Source organism: Diadema antillarum, unplaced genomic scaffold, assembly GCF_040938485.1.
Source record: "Diadema antillarum isolate AM-2024a unplaced genomic scaffold, OU_Dant_1.0 scf00000020, whole genome shotgun sequence".
NCBI lineage: Eukaryota > Metazoa > Echinodermata > Echinoidea > Diadematoida > Diadematidae > Diadema > Diadema antillarum.
The window spans coordinates 1,527,591-1,552,049 of record NW_027270909.1 but is presented as its reverse complement, the minus strand read 5'-3'; the positions used below and the strand labels follow the sequence as shown (position 1 = coordinate 1,552,049).

Sequence of the window (24,459 nt, the reverse complement as noted above, 5' to 3'; positions counted from 1 at the left end):
GGTAGCGCTCCAACGCACCTTGGGATTGGGGATGATAAGCTGACGACTTCAGCTGCTTCACACCCAAACGATACATCACCTCTTGAAATATGCCTGACATGAAATTTGACCCTTGGTCAGACTGCACTTCCTTGGGCAACCCATACCTAGTGAAAAACTGCACTAGAGCATCTACCACAGTCTTAGCAGTGATGTTTCGCAATGGCATAGCCTCTGGAAACCGTGTAGACATATCCATGATTGTCAAGAGGTACTTATGACCCGACCTAGTCCTAGGCAAAGGTCCAACACAGTCGACTAAAACCCGACTGAACGGTTCTTCAAACGCAGGTATCGGAATCAATGGCGCCGGCTTCACTGAATGCTGTGGTTTACCAGCCACCTGACATGTGTGACAAGTCTTACAAAACTCAGCCACATCCACATTCAACCCTGGCCAATAAAAATGCCTCATGATCCGATCCTTTGTCTTTCTGACGCCTAAATGGCCGCCAACAGGTAACTCGTGAGCAATCCTCAAGATCTCACCGCGGTAACTAGGAGGGACAACAACTTGACGGACCACCGTCCAATCCTCATCAGCTGGCCTATGGGGAGGTCTCCACTTCCTCATCAAAATGCCATCTTTGACATAATAGCACTCAGGGACCTTTTCAGCCTCAGCCTCAGAACATGCCGTCTGAGACAAGCCTTTCAACTCAGAGTCTGCCTGCTGTGCTTCAACCAAGGAAGACTTGCTAAACAGCCCATCACTGTTAGCCTCGGAGCCTAATACAGCAACCCCATCATTTAAATCCTTGAAAAAGGTTTCTGCCAACCAAACACCGGAATTCTCCTCCACATCAACAGAATCCGCATCATCTTGAACAGCTCTACGAGCCTGAGACCTAGTCACAACACAATCTGGGAAAATCCCAGGAAATTCCTCCTGCAACTGCTCAGTTTCAGCAACCACCACTGGTTTCTCCGAAACAACTGGAGACGCAACCACCTTGTCCCCAGCCAAGTCATTCCCCAACAAAAAGTCAATGCCTGCCATGGGCAACTCAGGAACAACTCCAACAGTGACAGGACCAGAAACTAGGTCACACTTCAAATCCACTCTATACAGTGGCACTGACATATAACTGCCATCAACAGTCTGAATCAAGACTTTTGCATTCACTGCACTATCTGGTGGAAAAGTCATACCACCATCCACCATCAACGACTGAGAGGCCCCCGTATCCCGCAGGATGACCACTGGCTTACCTGCCTCACCAGAGGTACATGGGGTCACCTCACCATCAAACAAAAAGCTACGATAGCTCTCATCCACCTGCTTCATCCTATCTTTGAATTTGGGAGATTGACTTTCAATGGCCTGTGTTTCACTGAACGGGACACTGTTTTCGGGTAGGACACTTTTTGACATGACAAATCCCACCTCCTTTGTTGCACCATTTTGCAACTTCCAACACTGTGACTTTACATGCCCTTTCTTGTGACAATGAAAACATTTGATGACATTTGCACTTGTACTGGACCCTTTGTCAGATTGAGGCTGTGGTGCCGACAACATTCCTGAACCGGCATTCCGTTGGTTGCTCGACTGATTTTTGTCTCTCTTATTTCCAGAGAAATTCCTGAAAGGTGGTCTGTTCTCATTTCTATGGATGAGCTCATACTCATCAGCCATAAAGGCTGCTTTATGCAAACTTGTCACTTTGTGATCTTCCAGATGCAACCTCACACTGAAAGCAACACTCTTTTTGAATTCTTCCAAGAGAACAACCTCACGTAAGTTTTCAAAATCCTGATCCACCTTCAGGGATCTGTACCACCTATCAAACGTCATTTCTTTTTCACGAGCAAACTCAACATGTGTCTGGCCTGGTCTGCGGTACAAATTTCTGAACTTGTGTCTGTACGCCTCTGGCACCAACTCATAAGCATTCAACACTGCTTTCTTGACTGTAGCATAGTCACGTGATTGCTCTTCAGAGAGAGATGAGTACACATCGGCTGCTTTGCCGACAAACACACTTTGAAGGAGCAAGGGCCAAAATTCCTGTGGCCAGTTCAAACTGTTAGCCACCTTCTCAAATGACACAAAATATGCATCAACTCTGTTTTCTTCAAACTTTGGCACCAATCGAATGTTCTTTGCCAAATCAAATTCAGGGGGAGCCCTTTCACAATTTTCAACAATCTGTGCATGAGCCAATTCTATCTCACGCAATTTCATTTGATGCTCCATTTCAAGTTTCTGCATTTCCATTTCTATTTCTCTAGCCCTTTCCCTTTCCTTCATTTCTAATCTCATCTTCTCTTTCTCCAGTTCCAATCGAGCAAGCTCAAGCCGTGTTTGATCGGAAATTTGAGCTCGATCTGGAGTGTCAATTTCTTCTTTGAGCTCCATGTAACCAGCTACTAAGTCAAGAATCTCTGCCTTTCTTGCACCTTGTGGAACATCTACATAAACATGCTGAGCAATAGCAGTCAAATCACATTTGCGTAACCTTTGCAAATCTTTGAGGGACAAATCTTTCCTCTGAACAAATGCCTGAACATCCATTGTACTGATTGACATTGTCACAATGTATTACACACAATATGCAATTCAACAACCAAGTCAACCGGTATTATGTCTGTACCAATATTCTGGCTTCCGGAACGTTCCAAATTCCAAGTTTTGGCTTAAATTCACTTCTCGGACACAAGCCCCCAATTTTGTTACGACCAAAATCACTCTGAGAATGATCGCACAAAAGAAACAATCAACTGATGTTCAGGCGGTTTATTAACAGTGATATTGTGGGTACAGACTGGTAATCGGTTTCACATCAGTACAATGATCACGAGAAACAAATATAAGTCAGTAATGGAATCACTTACGTACACATTACACGCAATATCCCTGGAAATGTCCCAAATACGATGCTCGATGCACAAATGAATGATCCGCGATGCACCGATGAATGATTCCTCCGACGTAAATCCAAACGCGCCGGTTGTGATGATCCTCGGTATAAATCCGGGGTAAAAATCCAGGATATACGTCCACAATAGATCCACGGTAGAATGTTCACAGCGAAATGTGCAGAATCCAACGACCACGTCCAGTCGATGCGTTGAATAATGATTCACTTTATATTGTCCAGCTAGGAATCCAGCCCGTCACAGCTTTGCCGTATAGCAATGTCCATTGACATTAAAATATGGAGTCCGATGAAGGCACATTAATTCTCTGCAGGCAAAATGTCTCCCAGGCCAAGTATCTCCACAAACATAACAGGTCAGCAGGTAACACAGGACTGACTATAACAAGTCGCTTCAAAGTCAGAAGTGACGTAACTCTCAGAGCAGAGGTGTTGGGTACTCTGCCTACTGCAGAATTTCTCTGGCTTATATACTATCCATTCACCCCCTTCTAGCACATTCTATAACTCTCTCCAACCTACTAGCCAGTCCAAGTTCCAGGAAACCTGGATGACTCACTGCCTATCTATGTACAAAACATCATTACCAAGAATAACTACCAATCACATTGGGCTACAGGGACAGTGCCTCACTCAGCCAAATATGTTAGCACTTCCCAGAACATTCTGGAATGGGTGAAATCATTCTGGATTGAGTGAGCTATAATGTATTTCCTGTTACATGCATGTACTGTATATCTACATTGTATACCACCTAGAAAATTCTCCACTGATCTGGTCAGCCTGTATGTACTATATCTATACCATGTAGAATGTTCTCCATGAATCTGGTCAACCTGTGTACATACACATTAAAACAGCCATGCATACAGTACATCATACATATGTACATAACTACTAGTGTGTACATTTGTGACATTATCTTGAGATGAAGGAAGGTTAGAATTGTAGTCCATTTTTATAGCTTGTAGATTCCAATCATTTACGGTTAGTGACGATAGTTATTTGATAATGAGCACACGTATGTAAGACTTCCAGTGCCCTGAATTAGGAAGTAGTCTGCTTCCCTGCGTAATCACTCGCTAAGCAGTCAAGCCTGACGCTCCAATTATAGAAAGCTTTGTACGAAACCAGCCTTATTTGAGTGCGGCTTAAACCTGCTTGCCAGACAAACTGTTCTAATGGCTTGCCAAGGTACCACCTGAATGGGAAATATTGTCTCTTGACCGGGATCATATGACAATTGGAATTGTGTTGTACAAAAGGACTGAAATCTAAAGGTACCGAACTCTAAGAGTCCAGGGGGCCGGTATGATAGGGGTGTACAGCTGCCCCCATCTCTCCCTGAATTCTTTCTGTTTGTTTTTTTTTTCAAATTCTTGAATACATCGTAAACCAGATTCCTTTAAAAAAAAGTTTTAAAAACATCGGGCCTGGAAATCAAGAATTGGTACAGACCCGATCTGCAGGAGAGGTTAGTCGTATTGTATGTCAAGCGAGGGGGTACTTCAGAAAGAAAGGGTTACCTTACCAAGATTGAATGGTGGCTGGCAATCCAGCACCCAGTTCGCTAATGTGTCAGATATCCAGTTCTGTCCAAATAATCTTGACACGTTTCATTTCATGAGAGGTGTTACATCCAGCAGAGATTTGACTGGGGACGGAAGGGAAGCAAGGAAATCTGAAAGACCAAAATAGGTCCCTGCCCCATGGGTCTGTACGGCCTGTATCTACCACACTGTAAATGGAATAGTGAGACAAGATATGAATAGAGTCTGATTGTGGTTTGGGGCTGAAAGAAATGCCGACACGGAGGTGTGAAATCAACATGTTTAGCATCTTGTCCTGACGTGTGAGAGATTTCATCTTTGGACAAAGTCACAGCCAGAATTCATACCTTCTTCATAGGATGCAGTTCTATTATGTTTGTTATCATGAGATGGATGAATACATTGCTGGATGCTTTATACTGAGTGTGAGGGATTAGGTCCTGGCTGAGATGTGATATGGGGGGGGGGGGGGAGAGGTGGTAAAGGTTGGTATTTCTTTTTAGACAATAAGAAAATAATGACACCATTCATTCTTCCTTAAATTCTTTATTATCAAAATTCAGCACGCCCAACATGATAGAGGTTTTTAGACTTTAAAGTTTAAGATCAGTTACAACAAGAGTTAAGGAAAATCTTTAGCTGTTTTCCAGTCTTATTTGGTCAGTATTGAAATCAAGGATTCAACTGAAAATACAAGCATTCAACCCATAACACCTCTAACCTCCAGATGAAAAGATAAGCTGTGAGATGATCACAGTTCTTTGATGGATAATCATGTTACATGATTATTTGTGCTTAATCTGGATCTTCTGTTCCTCTAAAGGCTGTATGATCAATGTACAGTAGACTTGATCCACCAGAAGAACACTTTGGTCTGCCCTGCACTCTCTCAGTCAACATGACTCTTTATTTTTACCTCGGACCAAGACATCAAAATTGGCAGATTTTGGATGGAAAATCAATCTTGCAACAATAGCTGTCAATCACATTATGACCTTAGCTGAACTTGGCAGCTTAATCCGATTTCTCATGTTCAGGTTTGTAAGACTCTGAACTATTTTGATTAAGACATGTTTTTATACCGTAAGCCGGAAATTGAAATTACAACACAGGGTATCGTTGTGTTGGAGTTGAGAAAACGAGGCAAGTCTGACTACCGAAAAAACATTGTTAGAGTGCTGAAGTTCTGTATAGGTTGTTTATAGTATAAACTCCTGCAGCCTGGATTGGACATGATTGTATTGTGCTCGGAAGGAATTGACACTATTGTATAGCAACAGCATTGCCTTTGGGGATACACACTATTGTTATTGCCTATTATTCAGACATGTTCTTAAGGTTGTGTGTGGTATTATTCTATCAGAGAGAACTATGTTTTTCTTTGTTTGAATTGTGCTCTATGAATTGTTCATGCCTTCAAGTTTTATGATTACCCTGTAATCTGGCTCGCTTATCAGCAGATCACAACACATGTATTAAAGCTCGAAGCATTATGGGTCAAGCTGACTTTTCATGTTTAATTGTGGAAATCATACAAACCCTCCTCTCTTAAACTGACCAGAGTCACAAGTGCAAAATAGTCAAAACAGCGAATATAGGCAGAACAGAGATGCCAACTTTTACTCATGTGCAGTACTTTCTACTCTTTTTTTTTGGGGTCAAAAATGCTGCATGTTGCATGAAAAATACTGTTTGTTCAAACTTATTTCCACCAGAATTATGCCTAATCACTCCCCAGATGGTTACAATGCTGTTTAAAAGGTTAGCCTTCTTTGCTGAACCAAAACCATAACAAAATGTAGAAACATTTCTTAGTCCCTGTGAAATGACAGGTCTCCTATATTATTGCAAAGAATCCCTTCATTGCCTGTAGATTATCATATTAAAGACACCCCAATAACAAAATAGAAATGCAATCAAAATCTATGAATTGTGAGTTTGGGGTTGTTGAAATAATACTTTTCAATTTGATATCCAATTCCTCTGTTACTATGCCCCATCCACTATTTTTGCAATGGTTGAGGAATCTTTCAGTTATTATGAGAAAACCGCCAAACAAAAGTTTGTCAAGTTATCTAGGAATGATACATGCTGCTGCTACCATAATTGATTCGTTTGTGCTGTCAGCGAAAAAAAAAAAGAGAGGAAAAAATGGTACTGAAATCATCAAAATTCAATTTGGATGAAATCACCATCACATACTCAGTAATACCAGATTGGTTTCATACCATCTGAGGAAGGGAAAATGGAGATCGGAGGCTGATCTTGGTTAGCAATGCTGAGGGGATTTTGGCTTCATGGTATTATGGGTGTTATCTACCAATCCATCACACCCCCCCCCCCCCCCATATATGATCCAAATATTGTATTACAGTAACGTCTGTATGAGGTAGACTAGTATGTTTGGTTCTAGTCTATTCATGGCCCCTGCCATGGTCTGTTTATCCAGGAGTTCACTGGAGACAGCCATGTCTGAATCTCATTGTCATGCTTCATTTTACTCACTGTATAGAGGGCAGTGTTGATGAAACGACCATTCCAAAAACTATTAGAATATCATATTCATATTATCACTCTGCTGTCCAAGTATGTCACTGTAGTAGGTCTTAAAGTAATGTATTGTGATGCCCCCTTATCATAAACAAACGAACAAACAAACAACGAACAAACACCTTTTGTTTAGAGTCACATGAAATCATTGTATGCTTGACACATTTAGCCTCCTAATTTCCAGTGCCATCTCCATCTACTTAATTCTACTGAATGTTGCAAAATTTCCAGCACTACTCATGCTTATCTTGAAGAAGTAGAAATACCATTTTGACATGTCCTGATTTCAGGAATGAGAAGATCAAAAAATAGTTTTGGTTGAGGAAGAGAGTTAAGAAAGTCATATTGGTAAAAGGGGTTTCAGCTTTTAGAAAGTGAAAATTTTTGAATACATTTCTTGCTACTCATTTCTTAGAAACACACCATTCTTGCAAATATAGAAGGAGAGAAGAAAAAATGTTGTTGTTAAATTCAGGCGAGATTGAAAGTACAAGAGTTTGACCCCATTAGGAGCTGTCTAAACCTAGGCCAGGTAGCGGCTAAATGGTGGTTATAATGTTACTGACAGAATATAAGGTTTTACCAGCATACCAGGCCATTGTAGTGTAATAGGGCCCTCTGGCAGTGTGCATTCAAGCTTTCTAAATCTGGATAAGGAAGGGGGGGGGGGGGATGAGAGGGGATGGGGGAGGGGGAGGTGTTATTTTTCTCTTTGCCTGATTTCTTATTATTCAGCTCAGTGTGCTTCTGGCGCTGTTTTGGATTAAAGCGTTCTGCGGAGTCCGGTGAGAAAGTTTGAAGCTGAAAAACTTGTTTTTTGTTTTTTCTGTATTCTGCCAAATACAAGGACTGTGGTATGAGGGAAAATTTTCCTCGTCACAGGTTTAGGAGACAGTGAGGATAATTTGCATTATAACACCAGTTGCACTTTACCTCTCCCCCAAGAAAAGATACAGTTGAACCTCTATTATCCGGCCTCCCTTTATCCGGATCTCTCTATTATACGGACGCAATCTCGCCGTGATTTAAAAAAAAAATAATAATTACGGGAGGAAAGGGGGATTCCCAACTCCTTGAGAACTCCTACACAAACGCACATGAATTACATATTACTTCCAACATGATTAACATACATTACATCAAATTTCCTTCCAAATTGCTTACCCTCAGACATTTTAACATCCCCAAACATCCCCAAATGTAACAATGAAAAGGTTGCAGTATACACATTACTACATGTGGTACTACAATGGGCTACATCAGTACATGTGTATGTATATGTACATGTATAAAGCATTGAGTCTCCCGTATCCGGCCAAATCCCTTATCCGGATGAGCCCCGGTCCCGACTTGTCCGGATACGAGAGGTTCAACTGTAACTTAGAAAGAACAAAGAAATGAATCCAAAACCAAATGAAAGAAAATGGTAGCAACATTTATGTCCATTGTGATGAGAAAAAATAGAATGTCCAGAGAGAGAAAGAGAGATATAGAGAGAAAGCACATGATGCTAGATGTCTCAAAGACAAATGAATTGCAATTTAGAATGTTAACTTGCAGAGTATGATTGCCTATGAAGAGACAGGCAGTGTACTACATTCAAGGAAAATTACTTTCTCAATCTTTGTGATATATGAATGTCTACAGCACATTCACATGTTTTTAATGGATTAGAGCATATCAGGTATTTCCTGAGACTTTGTGATCAAACCTGCTAGGTAAGATTGGATTGACATGCTGGAGTTGATGAGATGAGGCAGTCCTGTTTCCGTGGATGCCAAGTTCAGTAAACATGAATGCAAAGTGAAGAGAGAGATTGAATTTAAAGGTATGGTTTACCTTTGGGAGTGATTTTAAAAATATTCAAAATATCACATTTGATGCATATGTGTTGGTCAGTTGTATCACAAAACACCCTACCAATTAGTACCATGTCAAAAATTTGCAAAAAAAGCCTAAAATATAAGGAGGTATCAGTATTTTTCCCAATAAACCATAAGTCTATAACTGTAGACAGTTTAGTCTAGAAACATTTTTATTATAACTGTTGTTCACGTTTTGCATATTTTTAACAATACTTAACATTGATTTTACTGATTTAAATGTTTACATTGGTCGTTTCTATCCCTAACTCACATTTTAGAACTATTTTGAAGCACAAAAGCTGGGTTTTTGTTTCGTCTGCAAATGGTAGATTATGCCTTTAAACTCTGACCATTGATGGCTTCAAGCAACCTTCACATGGTGACAATGATGGTTTGGATCCATGAAGCAAGATGTGCCCTATGGTGGATATGAAGCAGCCTCCTGCATACATTAAACATGGCCTTTCATATTGGGTTAGAGTCTGCCTCAAGCGAATTCCTCAGGCATGAATTAGCGAGACAAATTTCAATATTTGCATTGCAATCCAAATCTCCAGACTTTTGCCTGTGCTAGATATGAAAATCTCTTTATAAAACAGCACACTCAGCATTACCATACAAATCTCCCTGCCCCCCCCCCCCAAGAAAAAATATCTTGCTATTATTATGCAGTTATCATAATAATTTGAGAATTGCAATCGGCAATTAGCAGAATACTTTCTTTCTGTCATAATGGGTGCAAAAAAACTCGGTATTTGGATCTTGAACATTACCCTGCTATTTTGTCCATGTGAATGTGACTATTTAGTGCAAGATTCCTTATATCCCAAGGGAGATATGTGACTCTTCCAATTTCTCCGTAAGGAATTTAAAGTAATTTCATTTCGAAATCCCAAGAGTTATTCCAAGAGAGTTTTGCGATCTTTTGTTTCACACTTTTGTTTGTATGTGCTGTACTAGACTTGGTTATTGGTATGTTATTGAGGTGTCCTAGAAATAGTAATGGTTGCTATGTCAACCCATTTGAGAATTTCAGTCCTTACACTGACAAAGAACTTCAGGAATCTCTCCTTCCTGATTGAACCGCAAATTGAGGACCAGATCCCTCAGCGATGTGATACAATCTATTCGCAGCATTCTTTTTTTAATCAAAGCATCTTTTTGACATTTTCAATGGTTTGATTTTTATCAATGTTTTATGTTGTATTTGTATTTACCTATCCCTTTTGTAGGGTTAGTTGAGGGGGTTGAACCATGATGTATAAGGCAATATGCCATACAAATAACATGGAATATCTCAGTCATGTACATAAGAATGTGAGTCATAAGTGGGAATTATTGTGAAACAGTGGAAAATATTGCATGAAATTATCAAAAAAAAGGAGAATTTAGGGTCATTTATGTGTGTAAGCAACATTGTATAGTTTCAAATATTGTTCTTGTGTAAATAAAATAATTAGATTATATTGTGTGGAATTATACGAAAACTTGAAAATGCAAGAGGATCAGTTGCTGTGTGGTTGATTCATTTCAAGAATTAATTACCTGTGGGAACAGTGATTTAAAGAATGTTCAAGATATCACATTTGATGCATATGTGTAGGTCTGTTGCATCTCAAAACATCCTACCATATAACATTTTTGCAATAAATCCTAAAATATAACGAGATATCAATATTTTTCTCATTTAACCATAACTGTAGACGGTTTAGTCTGGCAACATTTTTTTTATAACTATTGTTCACATTTTGTGTATTTAACAATACTTAACATCGATTATATGGATTCAAATTTTTACATTGGTAGTTTCTATCCCTAACTCACAATTTAGAACTATTTTGAAGCACTAATGCTGGGTATTTGTTTCTTCTGCAAATGGTAAATTATGCCTTTAACCTGTTGAAGACTAGTCCGGAGTACACTTGGGCAGGTGTCTATGGGAAATGTGCGTTGCAGCAAAATCAGCCCATCCGCATTGGGTTGAAGGACCAACCAGTGTGTTGTCTCTGACTGTAAATACTGATGTGCACATCCCCATGTCTGGATACCAGTATAGATTTTGTTAAGTTTCAGCTTCAAAGCATTCAAAGGGAAGAAATATGAAATGAGCTTAAATGTAATTCTATGATATTCATAACAAAGTTGTCACTGAAACAATACTTATGTACATCTGTGTCCATTACGGTAGCGGAAATATAATACTTTAAAACGAGGAATATTCGCGTGCATTCTAATTTCGCGAATTTCGCGAGCGCCAAGATTCGTGAAATTAAAATGCACGCGAAAGTTCTTGCTTACACTATATGCATTGAATGCCACTGGCAGTTCATGAAAATTTCACGTTGCAAAAAAGGCTGTCGGCTCCAATTCGCGAAAAATTCATGCCGCGAATATATCATGTTTTACAGTACTTAGTCTGATGCAAGCAGAGGGAGAAAGGAAGGGAAGTAGAGAGAGAGAGAGGGAGAGAGGGAGAGACAGAAGGAGAGATGGAGGAGAGAGAGATGAGAAAGAAGAAGAAAGTTGACGGAAGAAGTGGGAGAGGAAGAGATACGTGTGGCAAGAATTGTCAGGAGGGATGACATCGTGACCTGTGTCTGTGAAGGATTTGTAAGGCAACACTCTCATAGCTGTGTCAATGAAGTCCTCTCCTGTGGCCGCATTGCCTCACCAGTTCTCTCAGAAAGTCTTGCTGGAATAGATGTTGATGATGAGATGCCGTCCCACCCTGAATGGAGTGAGTTAAGGATGAGATGCCATCCCACCCTGAATGGAGTGAGTTGAAGATGAGATGCTATCCCACCCTGAATGGAGTGAGTTGAGGATGAGATGTCATCCCACCCTGAATGGTGTGAGTTGAGGATGAGATGCCATCCCACCCTCAATGGAGCGAGTTGAGGATGAGATGCCATCCCACCCTGAATGGAGTGAGTTGAGAATGAGATGTCATCCCACCCTGAATGGTGTGAGTTGAAGATAGATGTCATCCCACCCTGAATGAAGTGAGTTAAGGATGAGATGCCATCCCACCCTGAATGGAGTGAGTTAAGGATGAGATGCCATCCCATCCTGAATAGAGTGAGTTGAGGATGAGATGCCATCCCACCCTGAATGGAGTGAGTTGGAGATGAGATGCCAACCCACCCTGAATGGAGTGAGTTGAAGATAAGATGTCATCCCACCCTGAATGGAGTGAGTTTAGGATGAGATGCCATCCCACCCTGAATGAAGTGAGTTGAAGATGAGATGCCATCCCACCCTGAATGGTGTGAGTTGAGGATGAGATGTCATCCCACCCTGAATGAAGTGAGTTGAAGATAAGATGTCATCCCACCCTGAATGGTGTGAGTTGAGGATGAGATGCCATCCTACCCTGAATGGAGTGAGTTGAGAATGAGATGCCATCCCACCCTGAATGGAGTGAGTTTAGGATGAGATGCCATCCCACCCTGAATGAAGTGAGTTGAAGATAAGATGTCATCCCACCCTGAATGGTGTGAGTTGAGGATGAGATGTCATCCCACCCTGAATGGAGTGAGTTAAGGATGAAATGCCATCCCACCCTGAATGGTGTGAGTTGAAGATGAGATGCCATCCTACCCTGAATGGAGCGAGTTGAAGATGAGATGCTGTCCCACCCTGAATGGAGTGAGTTGAGGATGAGATGTCATCCCACCCTGAATGGAGTGAGTTAAGGATGAGATGCCATCCTACCCTGAATGGATTGAGTTAAGGATGAGATGCCATCCCACCCTGAATGGAATGAGTTGAGGATGAGATGCCATCCCACCCTGAATGAAGCGAGTTGAAGATGAGATGTCATCCCACCCTGAATGGTGTGAGTTGAAGATGAGATGTCATCCCACCCTGAATGGTGTGAGTTGAAGATGAGATGCCATCCCACCCTGAATGGAATGAGTTAAGGATGAGATGCCATCCCACCCTGAATGGATTGAGTTGAGGATGAAATGCCATCCCACCCTGAATGGATTGAGTTGAAGATGAGATGTCATCCCATCCTGAATAGAGTGAGTTGAGGGTGAGATGCCATCCTACCCTGAATGGAGTGAGTTGAGGATGAAATGCCATCCCACCCTGAATGGAGTGAGTTGAAGATGAGATGTCATCCTACCCTGAATAGAGTGATTTGGTGGAGATGATGTCACCACTGGCTCAAAGAGTCAAGTCTAGACCAGAACTGGAGTAGATAGGAAGAAGACTAAGAGGTGGATATCAGACATTTTTCCTTCATGCCAGCAACAAATTCAAATATCATTCCAATCACCGGCCCTCCCTCACATTATACTGCCAGTAGCATTTAGAGAAAAGCATTCATTTCCTGCAACATATTTACACTCAATAATAAGGCTTATCTTCGCTTATACCCCCCCCCCCCAACTCTTTGCCATCCAGTCTGCTGTGAGTGGATGCATTCAACCACAGACGCTCAGGCATCGTCATCTTGTTTGATGTATGTTGGCTGATGCGATAAATATGTCATAATACATTTTACATTACTTTCCATACAAACTACATTTACGCAGTCAAGTTTTACATAAGCCATGGACTGAATATAGGCCACCATTGTGAATTCGTTCCTAAGTTATGTACTTTCCCATTTCCCTACTCTAGTTTTATAATGTGATGCTGATAAATTGTGTCATTTCTCATTAGCTTGTTATTGCCATTTCACGGCTGCTGAACTATGGGTGAACTCTTCAACACATTTGCCGATCCTTTGCCATCTTTTTTTTTTGGGGGGGGGGGGGGAGGGGATGAAAGAGGAATATTACAGTCAGAGTCAGGGAAGCATGAAACGCCATTCACTGTCAAAATGTCAGCCACTGAACTCTGAGAATAGGATTCAGTCTTTGGAAGAACATTCTCTTCTGGTGACTGTACTATTGACATTGTTTGGTAGACTTGCAAGAATGTGCAAATCTCTTTGGTTTTGGTTTGAATGTATATTTCTATGACCATGTGAGAACACATCAACTGTAGCAAGGAGAAATATGAGGCAGAAAACTGTCTGTAAGGCATAAAACCCTCAGGCACAATGTGATTGGAGTCAGTTATTATTCAGCTCAGTTTCAAATTATTCATTGTTGTAGAATTTCCAAGAGATATTCACTTATAATTCATTGCATTTCACAAACATCAAATTGTACCATTAACACTCAATGACAGAGTACGAGGACTATTAGATGACACAAATTTATTAGAATAAAGTTGTAAAAATCTCAAAAGGTCTGTTGTATACCCCTGATGTCTTGATTAGACTACCACTTAATGTCTTCATCAGCCCGAAATTCAAACTAGAAGGATATTTTGCGGTCTTGGAAAATAGCCCGATATTGCAAATGTGCGTCTTCATCAGCTCGAACAGCCCGCTTGGGGAAATTAGCCCGAAAATTGACGCATGCGCACTTTGCATCACTTCTCTGCTTAGCTCGCAGTTCGAAAGTGGATTTCCCCGCACAAAATCTCCTATATCGCCGTATGTACGATACTACAACCAGATAAGTGAGCAGTACAGCATATTCTCTCCAAAGGGATATCAATAACGCAACTCTTTCTTCTGTCCTGTGAGGCATCTTATATGAAATAAACAATTTGCAATGTTTAAACAAATCCAAAATACACACAATCTGCAAGAATCTTCAGCTTAGGTAGAGTGGACCAGAAGCAGAAGTACACACAACAGGGAGGTGAGAGGAATCACCTCCCTGGTCAACAACAGCTAGTATACACACATGTGATCCTTGAATACACCGTGCGTGTATGTACTATACACAGTCACTAGCTTGAGAAAATTTCGGGCTGATGGAGACGCACCCAAAATAGCGCGCTATTTCACGAATTAGCGCTCTAGTTCACGAACTAGACCAAGATTTTTGGGGAAATTTTCCCGATCAAATAGCGCGCTATTTGCGTCTTCACTTCACAGATAGCGCGCTATTTTGACATCGGACTAGTTTGGTAACCACAAGATAGCGCGCTATTTTGAAACTTTGGGCTGATGAAGACACGCCTAGTGAGACTTAAATTCATCATGTAAACATATTGATAAATAAAAACCATGATGATAGTGATCACCTCTGTGAGATTTATCATGTGTTTAAAATCAGAACAATTCATGATATTTATAGACATGCAAAATAAGAATAGGAAAGATAAGTGTGAAAATGCTCATAAACTCCAGCAAATATGCAGCAGGCTCTGGGGGAAAAATCTACCCCAAAGGTGACATTCTATTCTCATTCCTCCATATTGCTATTTGCATTACCTGAGCACTATTGTGATTATGAGATCGTGTACGTACATATGGGAAACAATCTTGTGGATGGAATGCTATTTGTACTGCCAGAAACGCTGCATTTTCAACACTCCTTAAAGGGGAAGGCTAGTAACTGATCAGTGGGAATCAGTGGGAATGCTGAGGGATGATTGTTCCAATCCTTGTGGGATTCATTTAAGAGTACATTTATATCTATTCTTGTGTGAAAATTATTTGCTTCAGAATGGTCTCATATTCAAGTAATGCGCAGTTTAATGTTTCCAGGTAAGCGTCCCTGGTCAGTGACGGGGCATTAATCTGCACATTACTTGAATATGAGACCGTTCTGAAGCAAATAATTTTCACACAACAGTAGATATATAATGTACTCTTAAATGAATCCCACAAGGATTGGAACAATCATCCCTCAGCATTCCCACTGATTCCCACTGATCGGTCACTAGCCATCCCCTTTAACAAGGCAGAATTACTAAAAAGAAAGAAAGAAAGAAAGAAAGAAAGAAATCTAAGCTGACTTTAAATAGAAAAACCTTGCAAACATTAGGCTATTGATTTTGTCAGTGCTTTTATCAATTGCACAATCTGAACCAGAAATAAACTTAATGTAGGTTGTCTCTAATATTTGTGCTAAAGGATCTTTATGTTTAAAGGACTTATAATAAAGGCAAATTTGCAATCATCTCAGTGATCTGAGATTCCAGTTATCTTAGCTTGGCAGTCTTTGTTAGACAGACAGTCTTTGTAGACAAGTAGTATTAGTAAGCTGACACATCAGTAATTCTTTCTTGGAATCAACCAATCACCCTTTAACATCCAATAACTTCCATGGACAACAAGTTTTCCATGGAGCCTCAGGTTTGAAAGAAACCCTGAAATGTCAGGTATGAGTAGCTAGCTAGCTAGAGGCAAAGATATGAAGATACCAAAGGCTGACGGTGGCATGTTTTATTTTTGGCCTGCCCACGTCTGCAGAGCGACGGTCCATTAGAACTAATTTGTTAATAAACCTCATCAGACCAGAGAGTGGTGTCAAACTAAGATAAGTGGTCCTTTAATCCATTTCCAAGACCTCATTTTAGCATCCATGTTTGTGGGAGGTAGGCTGAAGTGAATGTTCAATGTGCACACCAAGGATGCTTGGTCATTTCATGAGAGATCTTTTTTTCTCTCTCTCTCTTTTTTATTTTACATGGAACATGGTAGAGTCAAAATAAAAGTAAGGTAAGGTGCCAAGATCATCAAGTGATTTTGCAAGATGTTTTCTCTGACCTTACTTTCAATTTCCCCCATTAGAGTCGACAACCAAACGACCACCAGGTTCCTGACAGTAGTTGCTACTATGTAGCCTTTTTCCTGATTCCAAACCATTAGGTAGAATGTGTGAGCAGACTAGAATGTCCGATGGATGCGATACATCAGTACTGTATGCTTGAACACTGGAGTGTCTCGCCAGACAGTGAACCTGGATATAGGAAAGGAAAAACCTCTTTGCCCCACTTAAAGCCCTGGATGTTCAGCCGTGCATCTCCAAGGCATGGCAGCTGTTGATAAATCCTGCTGCCCAGTCCCATGATGGGACATTAAGAGCAACTCATCGTACAATCTGAGGTCACGACCCCCGTGTAATGCCTCGTTCGGTGCCGGAGAAAATTAGCTTGGCACACGACAGGCACACGAAACATTCGGACTGATGGTGGGACATATGGCGGCATGATACCGAATTTTACGCATCCTGAAACCAACACTTGTTGAGATGAGAGAGGTGGAGTGTCTAGGAGGAGTGTGATAACCGCTGGTCTTCATCATCTATTCATTGGGTTTCTCAAGTTGGATTATTGAGGTCTAATGTGGATAGATTACTTCCCTTCTTCCAATTCTAGGCCAAGAAGAAATTTCCCTACCTAGTTCGTCAGCTAATTAGATGTTTAACATCTGAGAATTATTGATGTAGAATGTTTGTACATATTCTCAGATTGTCTGTTTAATCATTGGCATTATGGGATGGAGGTGTAGACTGTCTAAGGTTAACCCGTTGAATACTTCTCTGGAGTATGCCTGTACTCGGGCAGGTGCCTACCGGTTAATGTGTTCTGCTGGTATACAAGCTGTGACATGTGTCTCATTGTGATGGGATCTTATCTGGGATATCCATGGAGGATGTTACAAGCTGAAAATAATCCACAGAATTAAATGTCATCTCTTGTACAGTGGGACTGAATTGAATTGCAAAGCCACTTTAAAAAAGGGAAGGAATTTGTTGTGAAGAACAATGCTTATCATTTTCCCTTACATCAATTCAAGGTGTGATATTTTTGTCATCTCAGAATGCAGTCCAGGGAAGGATGCTGATTTGGGGTTGTGAGGATCAATACGAGATGCTTGTATGGCATCACTTTGACTACCGGTTGTCAGCTCAGCCAGGGAGCTCGTTAAGATGCCGATTTCATGGGCCATTTCTAAGACTGCTGGCAGGGCTCAAAGCCACAGAATATCGCTTCTGCCGACAAAGATAATTGGCCTGTTCCAAGTGGAAATTGGATTTTAGGGGTGTTTTATTGACTTCTCCCAGAGGGGTGATATTGGAGAAGCGAGATAACTGGAGTTGATGGCGTGTACTCAGGTTGGATTCCTTTAATGGAGTCTTGCGACTTGAGAGGTTCATTGTGGAGGATGTGGATGTGTAGCGATTGAAAGATGGGAGAAGATGGTCGTGTGATATATCTCATTCAGGTGGTGTGTGTGTGTGTGTGTGATTGTAATTGTCTGTAATATTGTAAAACAATATGAATTTGGAAGTAATAGCTAAAAAACTCATTAAAAAGAATTCATGGCTACAAGCAATCAAAACAAAACAAGTTTTACAACTGCAGCATATTATGTACGATTTCATTAATGCCCCTGAGAAACAAAAATCTTTTTGAGTGGAAGGACTACTCTGGACCCAGGAATTAGAAATATGTCTCAATTTTTGTTTGAGACCATTTATCATCATATTGTGTGCACACATATACAGTCTTTTTATGTTTACAGTAGTTCGAAATCACAGGGTAGAAATATGTGCTTTTAATTTATATCCTTGCAGGTGTGACAGGGATATTAGGTGATAGTTTTCCCAGTTTGAATAATGCCATACAGAAGTAAAAATACGTAAAAAACAGAAAGGACTTCTTGCCACCTTAAATCATGTGGAGCTCAAACATTTAAAATGAAATGTTGCAATTTCATGACTCAATCAAATCTCCCCATATCACATAGTCTGTGAAGGTTTCCATCAGTAATATGTTTGCCTTGTATCGTGTTGAAAGTTTGAGAGAATGAATGTTATTTCCTCCATTAAATGACAATGTTATGAGGATTATAAGTCTGTTGTACTGTGAATATAGCAATATATTTTGAGCCTTGCGGTAAGACAACATAATCTTATATTGAAGGTCCAAAGATCAGAGTATGCCATATGTGGTTTTCTTCTGTGAAAAAAAGCCCTATTACTGTCACTCAGTGCATACTGCGCAAACAGACAAACAAGACATTTGTGAAGAGAATCTATCTGTCTGTCTGTCTGTCTGTTTTGGAAAGTGCATGCTCTGCTGCTGCACACAAACTGCGATATGAGTTGTTTGTTCGTGCTTAGGTGTGATGGGGATGGTTTCCGTTCCTTCCCTGCCACACCCCTGATGCTGTGAAGCCACCTGCCAGCCCCACTGGCCTTCCTCCTCTCTGGAGATGGATGATGGATTTTAATGAGCTAAAAACCATCCAACATCACCATAGTATTCAAGGATATCACATAATAGCTTCTATTCATTCTCACACCATGGCAGTGTAGCAGGGCTTGTCTCTCTGACACCATCAAATGAATTTTAGTGTGCGGATTAGCACTTTCGATGGTGATGAAATATGGGAGGAAGTTGTATCATCTTGGAATCAATCTGCTTGGTTGTACCAAAGCATGATTTGTGAAATTTAAGTTTCCAAACGCAAGCTCACTGAAGAAATCTATGCACACACTAGGTGCATGTATTAAACAATTGACCTTTTCCAGCTTTATTTATGGCTGCATTGATATCATACAGATATGTGAGCTAAAAAAAAGGTCTTCACTTGTATCAGATCAACCGGTCCGTTTGCCTCTCTGTGCTGCTGTGAGAATTCTTTTTCCCTCCTCAGCTCATTTCATGTTATGTGGAGACTCAAACTTTGTGTCAGTTCGGAAGCATGTACATGTACATGCTGAACAACATTTTCAGTGAATCTCAGATTAATTTTGTTTGGTGCTATCACCCTTAACACCTAACGGAGACATCATTATGAGGTATGCATGTGTATGAGATCTGGAAGTGGCAGAAAATCAACGTCCTCTAAATGGTGAAATAACAACAAGCAGATGAATATGATACTGTACATGTACATTTGTATGTATCACTGTTTTACAAGGATGAAAAATACAGACCTTCAAATTTTAACATGTTTGATTCTTTGCATTATGTCTAAATGAACTGGGTTGGCAAAATAAGAGTTTCCATCACAGGCTCATGAGAGATTTTGTGCTTTTTGTCTTTTCGTATTCACAGAAATACCCAAACTCTGACATCACCAACATCGTGGACAGCAGTCAGCCGGCTACCATTGGTCAGTGGTGTCCAGTGAGTGGTGATGAGTGTACGGCCTCTGCAAAGATCACCTACTACAGATGTCTGGGTATGACCTCCTGTAGTCTGACTACTGAGATGCATGTAGGGACATGTGGGTGTGGGAAGATGGAGTGGATATCAGTGGCAGGGAGGATTGATAGATGGATGAATGGATTGATGGATAGATGGATGAATGGATTGATAGATAGATGGATGGATGGATAGATGGATGAATGGATAGATGGATGGATGGATAGATTGATGGAAGGATAGATGATGGATAGAGTGATTGATTGATGGATTGATTAGTGGATAGAAGGATGGATGGATGGATGGATAGATGAATGGATTGATGGATATGTGGATAGCTGGATAGATGGATGGATGAATGGATAGGTGGGTGGACAGATTGGCAGATATATGGATAGATGAATAGATGGATAGACGTTGGATGGATAAATTGATAGATGAATGGATGGATGGACGAATGGATGAATAAGCGGGTGGATGGATGGTTGGATGGATAAATGGGTGTATAGATGGATGGATGGATGGACAGATGAATGGATAGATGATAGATTGAGAGATTGATGGATGGACTAATGGATAAATGGAAGGATGGATTATCATGAATGAATGGATGATGTTTTGATGGATAGATGCATTGATAGAAGGGTAAGAAGGAGGATCAGTGCATAGATTAGTTCATGGTAGACGAAAGCATGATGTAATCATGTCAGTGGATGCATGGTTGGCCTAAGGGCACTGATTTGGGTTGGCAGAAGAATGGAAAGATACTTTCATCAGTATCAAGACTCTACTTGATAACATGGCCATGATCTTGTGGGAATGTTTGGTATCTGTGCTATCATGGACAGTTAGTGTTGTATGACACAGCAATGCTTGTTAGAAAATTTGATGTACATACTTGAAGATTATGATTGAGTGGTGTCACAGTCACAGTTTTGTATCCAACTTCATTCCATTAAAAAAAAAGAAATCCCAATGCAAAATCAAACAAACAGACCACCCCCTCCCAAAAAAAAGAGCACCTCCCCTCAATGATCAGAGCTCTGCATTTAGTTATCTTTGTATACATTGTTTGTGAACCACTCTTCGTGTTGGGTGATATCTGAACCAGAATGGTTCCTGTGAATATTGTGAGATTGAAAAGAAGTTAATGATGACTTTGTTTTCTTCATTTCTGTGCAGTGGGTCCATTTGAGAGTGACGCCCTCATGGTCTACAATGTGTGCAAGTTTTTCCACGAGCACGATGAGAACGTGTGCCGAGAGCCGACGTACTGGAAGCAGCGCGCCCAGGAGGACTGCGGCCGCTGGAAGATGACCATCAACTCTACCGGGATGCTGCTGCCGTGTGATGTTGACCGCTACAAGGGTGTGGAATACACCTGCTGCCCTCCAGCCCCTACCACCACCACCACCATCACAACCATCACCACCACCACTACCAGGACCACTACTGTGGAGCAGGTGCAGGAGGAGGAGGAGGAGGAGCAAAGGGGTGCTGAGGGGCAACAGGAGACCCCCCTCCCTGAGAGGGACAACACTGGTGGGTGTGAGATGGGACTGCCCCTCTCAGCTTAATTTCATTTTCACCCACCATCAGTAGAACTATGGTGCCTTTCAATCACACCAAGGTGCCGTGTTAACTCTCCGTGTGCCAAGGTGTAAACCTTGTGCACCATATTGTTCTGAGACCACAACGCATGGTCACTTTTGTAAGATATTCTTATTGTTGAAGCCATGTAGCTGCTCATAGAAATATTGCGCTAGAAATGCAGTACAGCAACAGTGTAAAAAAAATTCCGAGATTTGCTGTGATGTAAACTTTTTGACAAAGCTGTAGCTACTTTTCATGTAAAAAGCTAATACTGCAAAAACAAGAAACTTTCACCAATTGAAGCCGAATGCCTTTTTTATGGCATGAAACTTTTGCAAATTGCCACTGGAACTCAATATGCATTGTGTAGACAAAATCTTTTGTGTGCAATACCTGGTATATAACAAGATTATTGGCTCCTAGTGAAATTTGCAAAAATTTCTGTGAGCATGAAAATTTCTTGTTTTACAGTATTTAAAATGAGTTTTTGAGCAAAGTATGCAAAGTTGGCAAGCCATTGACTGAGTAGGACATGTGAATTTGATACGCAGAGAGTTAACTCGTAACTGACATTATCTATAAAGACTCACGAGAGATTGCTGAGCAGCGAAAGAACAAGTTACATGTGCAAGTGATTGACAAATTGCCCAGTGTTTTTGCAGTAACCATGACAAAAGTGTTATTTACGTCGATGTTAGGGCAATTTCTCAATCAGTTGCAATTAAAAGAACTCACTTTCATCAATATGACTAAGTAAGATGTGGTAGTAGCAAAACAGATAACATCAGGCTTAGTAGTTGGATAAATAAGTTAGATCAGAATTTATTTTATGCTTTTTAAAGGTAATCCAATTGAACAGAAACCAGGATTTTGTGTAGAGTATTGCAGAGCCCACGTTTAGGTTTTAAATAGTTTTCTTTGTGGCTGGGAAAACGAGCTAAGCTGGGGGATGAAGTCTCATCTAGTCCGTCTCTCTGTTGCTATGCACTGTCTCTCTGTTGTTATGCAGTCTCTCATCCACGTGACATCATCAGCAACATCCTAGATGACCCCTACTTCTCAGAGGTCGGACTGGATGGCAGCCAGGAGAAGAGAGAGTATGGAGCAGCCAAGGGGCGCCTCTCCTCCAAGCAGAAGGCTGAGAAGGGGCGTGTCATGCAGCAGTGGCAGGAGGCTCAGGAACACTACCTCCAGCTGAAGGCCAAGGACTCCGATGTAAGATACCGGGGTGTGGTTGGGTGTGGCTGGGGAGTTGGATGGTAGCAGAAGACCAGTGTTTTGTAGTTATGTAATGATATAGTATGATGAAATGCTCTTCTTTATCTCTGGTAGCCTCTTCAGTGTTGCCACTGCTCTAACAGAGGGCCCTGCTATTATTATTACCTAGCTACCATTGACAGGTACCCATTTCTACACCTGGGTTGGGAGGGACATGGTGGGTAAAAACATCTTGTCCAATGATGTAGGCACTTGACAAGATTCAAACATGGGACTCTGTTTGAATATCAAGAGTCTTATCCACTATGCCATGGTATACCCACATGTTGCTCAGCTTTACGATACTTCTCAGTCTGGGAGGGGGTGAAACAATTAATTTCAAAGACAAGGATGCATCATCCATCCGTTAGAGAGGAAACGTTCTTGTCATATCAATTATTTCATAGAGCAATAACTCCAGATGTGTTTACGTCCCGTATCTTCACTGCATTTGTCCTGTCACTTCCAGGCAAACATAAAGTAGGAAAACATGTTTATCGTCACAATGTTTCAGTTTATGTGAAAATGCTCCATGCCATTATTGAAAGAAGGTGGTTGACCAGGTAAGTTGATAAAGTCTATACCTATATTGGAGAACATATTTAACTGAGGCAAGTGGTACTGATCTTCTGATATGTTTACAAGAATTGCCCAGTGGTTGATTGTATCATCATTTTGTTTTGTTGACAAAACCTTGCAGAAGGCGGAAAAGATGCGGAAGGAAATGACGCTGCGCTTCGAGCAGACGATCGGCGACATGGAGGCAGAGAACGCCGAGGAGAATGAAGAGCTGAGGGAGGCTCATCAAGCTCACATTGAGGGCGGCCTTAAGGCTAAGATCAACTCCTCCTACCAGTCCTTCAAGGTAGCCGTGGAGGTGGGCAAACCCAAGGTAGGTGTTCATCATCGCACTCCACCATTTTCTTTTTCCTCTCTGTACGTGGCAGAGGTTTCCCTGCCAGCCTTGATGAACGGAGAAGCTTACAAATTTTGATATGTTTACCTAAAACTCTCAAGTGTGCTGTTTGCTTGACCCTTGTGCTATCTTTGTTTCCTTGGTTGTGATCAAAGCACAGCGGGTCTACGATGTGTACAATCTTCAAAGATGTGTAATTCCAAAGTATGTTTATTAACTCTGCAAACCCTGGACGTGTTTTTTATATTGACTCTTCTCAGCGGATGTTATTTGAAATTTTGCACATTGCCCTGGGGCCTTTCTGGCTATTCTCAACTGGCTGCCTGTGTTAGTACATGTTTCCTTACTGTGCATTAGAACAGCAAATAGAGACCGCCTTACTAATGTAAATTGTGGTAGGAGTCTCTGAAGAAGACTAGACTTTTGGTGACATGAACCATTTGTATGCTGTGAGTACTGATTGGCACAGAAAATCCCATAGCATTGTACACACTGTCCAGAGACCCTGGTACAGAAAGGGTTAAATAATGTCTCCCTTACCTTGAGTCATGGTTGTTGTATTGTGCTGTAAATCAGTGATATAGACAGGTGGAGTACAGGAATTTAATAGCCTGTCATATGATGGCTTTAACTTTTCCTTCAAATGAGTATACATCAGTTACAGATATGTTTCAGATTTTAGTGTAAATAATTGTTTAGATTCTCGTTTGTGATATAATTTTTTGTAACTATTTCATCTGAATGATAAAGAAAAGAGTTGTGCAAGAAAAGATTAATGTCATTCTCAAGTCTGTATTCATGAATTAATAGTTTACTGTTACTTCAGTTTATTTTGAATATCTAATTGT

General features: G+C 40.9%; 1 protein-coding gene across 1 annotated transcript in view; it reads left to right on the top strand.

The window, feature by feature from the left end:
• The window catches only part of LOC139729434 (amyloid-beta precursor-like protein), a 40,765-nt gene that overhangs the window by 10,926 nt on the left and 5,380 nt on the right, over nt 1-24,459 (top strand). The window contains exons 2-5 of the mRNA XM_071640363.1: nt 19,756-19,882; nt 21,028-21,387; nt 22,448-22,653; nt 23,396-23,587. Of these exons, the coding sequence (XP_071496464.1) occupies nt 19,756-19,882; nt 21,028-21,387; nt 22,448-22,653; nt 23,396-23,587 (885 nt within the window). The remainder of the gene's footprint in view (nt 1-19,755; nt 19,883-21,027; nt 21,388-22,447; nt 22,654-23,395; nt 23,588-24,459) is intronic.